At 37.7% G+C, this 6,000-nt stretch overlaps 1 protein-coding gene across 2 annotated transcripts in view; it reads right to left on the bottom strand.

Moving 5' to 3' along the window:
• Nucleotides 1-207: 207 nt before the first annotated feature.
• The window catches only part of TPPP3 (tubulin polymerization promoting protein family member 3), a 46,078-nt gene continuing 40,285 nt past the window's right edge, over nucleotides 208-6,000 (bottom strand). For both annotated transcript variants that reach the window (XM_040328660.1, XM_040328661.1), the window contains exon 4: nucleotides 208-4,096. In XM_040328660.1, coding sequence (XP_040184594.1) covers nucleotides 3,893-4,096 — 204 coding nt within the window. In that variant the 3' untranslated portion in view covers nucleotides 208-3,892. The remainder of the gene's footprint in view (nucleotides 4,097-6,000) is intronic.

The following is a 6,000-nucleotide window of genomic DNA, read 5'->3' as shown; positions in this document are numbered from 1 at the left end:
TTTTGAGATGTCTATCTTTATCAATTAAAAGGCAGAGCACAACGCAGCCACAACCAGAGTGCATCTCTTCACAATGATATGTGTATGTTTGAAGGATTTTAGTATTACTGTGTTACTATGCATACTTTTTTTATTACAATATATCTTTTTGTGAACATAAAATCACACTGATTTACAAAATGATGAATTTATTGCAGAGAAAGAATATTTCATACATACATATATATTTATTTATAGACAGAAAGATATTTTTAAACAATAACCATTAAATTTTGGAACAGTGTAATATACAACCAAGAGAATTAGTTAACTCACTGCATAGCAAGAACAGATTATATAATCATCAGTAACAATGAGATCAATACTTGACAGGTTTAATTCACTAAACTGGTAACAAAGGAAGTGAAAGTATGCATCTGAAATGACACAACATGGCTCTTTTACTTTAATTAGCTAGCACTAAACATAAAGAAGTTGTTTTACTAAAAGCAATTGGGTTGTTCACTTTTCAATGGAAGTTGCTCTTTTCAAGGCAATTTTTGGCCGAAATTAGTGAATGTGGGGCAGAAAATACCCAATCACGTGCAAGAATATATAAAAAAAAAGTTTTTTTTCCTTGCACATGATTGGATGATGGAAGGCAACATAGTTTCACCTTCACTGAGCTCTGAAGAAAATTCCCCTGCAAAATGCAACTTCTCCTGCAAAGTGAGCAGTCTATTTGCCTTCAGTAAATCAACCTCATTGGGTAAAACGATACACACTATATTAGTTTGTTGTGCTAACACAGAGTTACAACATTATATTTTACAATACAATGCATTTTTTTTATAGAACAGATTAGTTATTAAAAGCACGCATCTGGTTGGCTTTACTGTGAGGCAATTTCACATCTCTTTTCTTCCAGTTTTTGTTTGATAGCTAATATATAACAGTGACCCATACAGAAGGGGGAGTTTGTGAAATTTGGTACAGCGTGAATACCAGACCAATGACCTACCGATCGTGCAGCCACAGCTATCCCTATTTTTGGTCTGATGTGTACAACTCTATATTAAATGCACTATTTTCCTACCAAAAGTGTTATGCCTAAACTTTTTATCCAACCTCTAAGTTACTGCATTTGTTATTTTGAAAAGCCAATAGAAAGGAAAAAATTGCAAGAACATTTAAATGAAATGAAAAAGGCACTTGTGTGGTTTTAGCTATAAATTTCCTAAATTTTGTGGTCCGTCTAACCTCAGCCGTGGCAGGCGTGTGTCTTTTGCCTACATAATATGTGCTAAAAGGTGTCTCTCTTATCATCATAAAGCTGGGAGGTATGAGCATGTTGGGCAAAACCAAATCTAAACAGGTTTGTGTTGACGGGCTTTGGGTTGTGTCGATGAGCTTGCTTTTCATATCAGTTTAGGATGCTCCTAAAGTCATCCAGAATGTAGTGCTAGGTGCATCTGACCTGCAAATGAGCTCCTTTTGATTTACATTTGACCTATATTCCCACATAGTAGTATGATGAGAGTAACAAAAGAAAACAATGTGTCACTCCGGTTTGGCCCAAGCTTGCCCACTGTAACCAGATGCCCATCCATCTGTTTTGCTGGCAGCCACTGTACAAGAAAAACGGATTACCAAAAACCAGCTATTTCCGTCTTTATTAATTCATTAAATGTAATGAATTAATTTAATCATAGAGAGCATGACATGCATTAGTTCTCCATTCGTCTTTTTTACTGACTTTATAAATTAATAAAAAAGGAAACCATAAATAGCTGGTGTGAGGTTGTCAAATTTTCCTGCAGAATGGTGGGAAATGCAAACACAGATCCTACTTTTATCTCCTGTCTTATAAGATTCAGGAGAGCTGATTTATTAAAACTATTACAACAGAGATGTTGCTCAAAGCACCCAATTTGAATGTAGCTTTCATCCTCCAGTTCTTCACACCTCGAATGGCATCATTCCTTTTGGTGCCAAATATTACCCAAGAGCAGGGCAACATCTGTATTGCCAAAACTCCAAGAGACAAATAGATATATGACCTCATTAGTAAATTGTGTCATCATATGAAACCTCTTCACACGTAGGTGTTTTCGTTTATTGGGCCTGTCTTTTTTAATTATGTGAAATTATTATAAATCTCAAAAATTTGTTTTTTTGTCAAATTATTTTCGTGAATATTTTTCAAACATGTAATACATTTGATGGCAAAATAAAAATTCTACAACTGATTACTATTTTAAAAAGTTGAATTTCATTGCATGTTTAGTCATTTTACTTTGAAATGATTTATAAACATACTTGGCCTGTGAAAATCGGTGGCAAGAAATAGCCGTATTGAAAGAAACCAGATTTTACCAGTCATTTTATAGTGTGGTTAATGGAATTGAAAATGGTTAATTGGTTGCTGTGGACAACATTGCTTCAGTGTATAATAAATCAAATGTATGTGTGCATAAAATATTCAGATGAAATCCCATTTCGGAAGGTATGTCCTACAGTAACCAACCAAATTTTGTATTTATCTTCCAGTGTGGGAATGAAATGGAAATTTTATGGCGCGAGGCACTATGCGACTAAGCTATTGTAACAGCCTACAGAAAATAACCCCTTTTTTCCTTTGTCATTGAGAATATACCAACACCGTGCTGAGCAGTCATAGGAGGATCATGGTTCACAAAATACCACGCTCATTTTCATTTATCACAAATTTATGGAACAATTTTGTGTGTTATTATCAGTCAATCAATGTAGCAAATCTATTTTATCCAAATATATTGATGACTTTTTTTATTCAAACCTGGCCAGTGGGAAAAACTTCCAGGCAATGCATTATCAGGACAGCTGTCTTGGCAGACATTCATAGATTGCCATTGCTAACCTCTTTATAAAATTGTGTTGTCTGGATGCCATGTTGACCCTCTAACTTCAGTGCTTTCAAAGTCACTGACCTGCATGCATGGCTAAGTGACAAGTACTGAGCCAGAGAATCAGCATGGAAGCCAAGCAAGTGGCTTTCTGAGAAGAAGGTTGACAGTGGCAGTCCCTGGATTTCTTATTGCCATGGACAATTTTGGATTAGTATGTACTACTCATCGTGTGCCATTATGCCAGTACTAGCATTTGAAGTATAGACTGCATCCAATTTGCCTGCTGCATTTCAGGGACCATGAACTCTAGTGAGCCAGTAGTGGCCCGTAGTGAGGTGTATGAAGCTAGAGAGCAGGTTGGAGCCAATTGACATGAAAGTTGGTCACTGTGTGCTGTACAGGTCAGAGCACCCTACTAATCAGGCATCCAAAGAACCTATATGGACACTTGCTGATGTCTACAATAAAAGATAAGAATTATTATTTTTCTCTCCACATATTCACTTTAGGTCTTTACACTTTTCACAAAATGTAGTCCTTACTTTGAAAACTTCAAGAGCATGTGCATGTATCACAGAACAGATAATAAAGTGTTGCTGCTGCAGGACTATTGTGGACTCTGAATTTAGAGTTTTATAAATTTTTCTGCTTTTATACATTTATGTTTTTTTTTTAAGCAGCTGCTACATATGGGTATACGCATCTGATCTTTTACTTTGCATATATTTTAGCAGTTTTCTAAGTGCTGAGCTGTAAAACAGTGCTGCTGCAGAACTATTGTGGACTCTGAATTTAGAGTTTTATACATTTTTCTGCTTTTATACAGATAATAAAGTGTATTTCACTTTTCAGACATAAATAAGCGATAACTGAACAGTCAATATAATATGCTACTCAGAAACACCAATGCATATACCTCAAACCCTATTAACCATTGTAGAAACGTGTATGATGTCATCAAAAAAAAAATCTTGTTTTTGGAATTAGCAAAAAAAGGGTAGGTATATTTGCACTTCACAAATCGTTCACTTGTCACTATCTTCTTTCTTTACCTTGGACTCATAAGTGCCAGCATGTTTGTATGCACCTACATAGCCAGTGTTTTCCACAAGGTTCTCCCGGCCACCTTTACCCTTTCCTTTCCCACTATCATCGAAGCGTTCCTTGTGGGATCCTGTGTATTTGGTTGTGTCTGTAAGCCGTTCCACAGCTCCGGCTGATGTAGCTTTCTATAGAAGGGAAAGGTATTAGATGGTATGATATTAAGTACATTTTAAAAGAGAAAAAATAAAAACAGAAACACAGCAAAATAAGCAGCGGAGAATCTTGTTGTTTTTTAATTTTGGGTAGATTAGTGAAGTAAATATTGTTATACCTGGATCGGGGATACTGGTGACAGAGTTCAGGCCCATTATTGCAAACCCGTTTTTATTTTTTTGCTGTTTTTGCCCTGATGGGGATATTTTCCCTCACTTTCTGTTATGGAAAAACAACAGAAAGTGAGAATAAATCTCCCTAAAGTGAGAAAAATTCCTTCCTATACAGTTGTTACGACAGGTGTCCCCACTAGAAGATTTCCCCTTGCCTATTTGTAACAATTGAATAATGCTGGATTTTCTATCATTTTCTGTCCCAAAGACAATGATTGGCAGGACAAATAGAGAGATTGAATCTCCCCAATGAGGGACACAGACAAAAAATATTACCCGACAGTTAACCCTTCCTTGCTCTGTCTAAAGCCTCATACACAGGTTTGGATTTCCATCTGACAAATCAGGGGATTTTTGTCCGAAAACTTGTTCTGCATACAGACGGCAGAACATTTTCAGCCAACATACACCAAACTACGTGATTTTTTAGCTCTTTGCCGCCACCCTTTGGGCAACTTTTGCTACTGTTGTCTGATGTCTGACATATAACCAGAATTACATCATAATACAAGTATTAGCACATAACAATAGATTTGTTCAGTTCAATCAATAAGGATAGACACATAGGGACTAAACAGTACACAACAAAAAATAAATTGTAAAATATAAATAAATGATCATTCCCCCGCCGCAGGGCCAATTAGAAAGTGCATTCGCAGTAGGGAACCCGTTGTGAAGCCAAAAGGCTTCACTACTGGGTCCCCTTACCAGGAATGGCGGCAGCAGCGCCCGGGAGTGGATCCAAAAATCAGCTGGGGTGCTGACATTGTGGGCTCCCTGGACAGGTAAGTACCCATATATTAAAAGTCAGCAGCTACAGTATTTGTAGCTGCTGACTTAATTTTTTTCACCCAGGCTGGACCTCCTCTTTAATTTGGGCCTGTATGTGTTGCACATTAGAGCATGGTGTGCTTGGGAAAAGCTTTAGGTGGCCATGTGGAGAAGTTTGCTTAGCTGACATTTCCCTGGAGAGAAACTTGGGAAAACCCTGTTTCATTTCAAGCAATAAATACATTTTTCTGTACTATTTTGAGTCACCAGCAAACCTTAGCCAAATCTAGCCTGCAACAATCAACAACTATATAATATTGTCTCTGTTTCAAATTTAAAGGAGAAGTGTGGGATAGACTAAATAAATAGCATATTTCACCAGCATCCTTATACATTTTTTGTTTTTTACCCAATTCCTTTTGTTTCTGCAATACGGACACTTCATCATTCAGTAAGTGACAGTCTGCTCTCCATTTGAAAGTTTGGAGGGCGTGGTTACAAGAAACCCCCCCCCTCTTTCAATCCCTCCTCTGCTTGGAGATGTGCTGCTGCTATTGCTGTCTGCCTGCTGAAGATCGAGCAGCCTGGATTGGAGGAGGGAGGGATAGGAGGGGCATAGTAGCTGCTACTGTTCTAAGTCTAGAATCACACACAGGAGAAGAAAAGGAAAAGGATCCTGACAATATTGTAGGCAATTCACAGCAGGGAGGACTGCAACCCATCCCAAAGAAAAACACCTTTATGCAAGGTAAAAGTCTGTGTGTTCTTGCAGGCAGGTGTTTTTCCCCCCTTTTTTACTTCCCTCACATTCCTCCCTTCCACTAGGTTACATAACTAAATTGTTTAAGGGTCCTTTCACACGGAGCAGACCGTTTTTGTGTCCGCTCCGTGTGTCCGCCAAAGCTCAGCAGGGATCATCCGTCATCCCCGCT

The sequence above is a fragment of the Rana temporaria genome, chromosome 11 (assembly GCF_905171775.1).
Source record: "Rana temporaria chromosome 11, aRanTem1.1, whole genome shotgun sequence".
Taxonomy (NCBI): Eukaryota; Metazoa; Chordata; class Amphibia; order Anura; family Ranidae; genus Rana; species Rana temporaria.
Note: the sequence above shows the minus strand (reverse complement) of the source record. Positions and strands in the feature narration are given on the sequence as shown.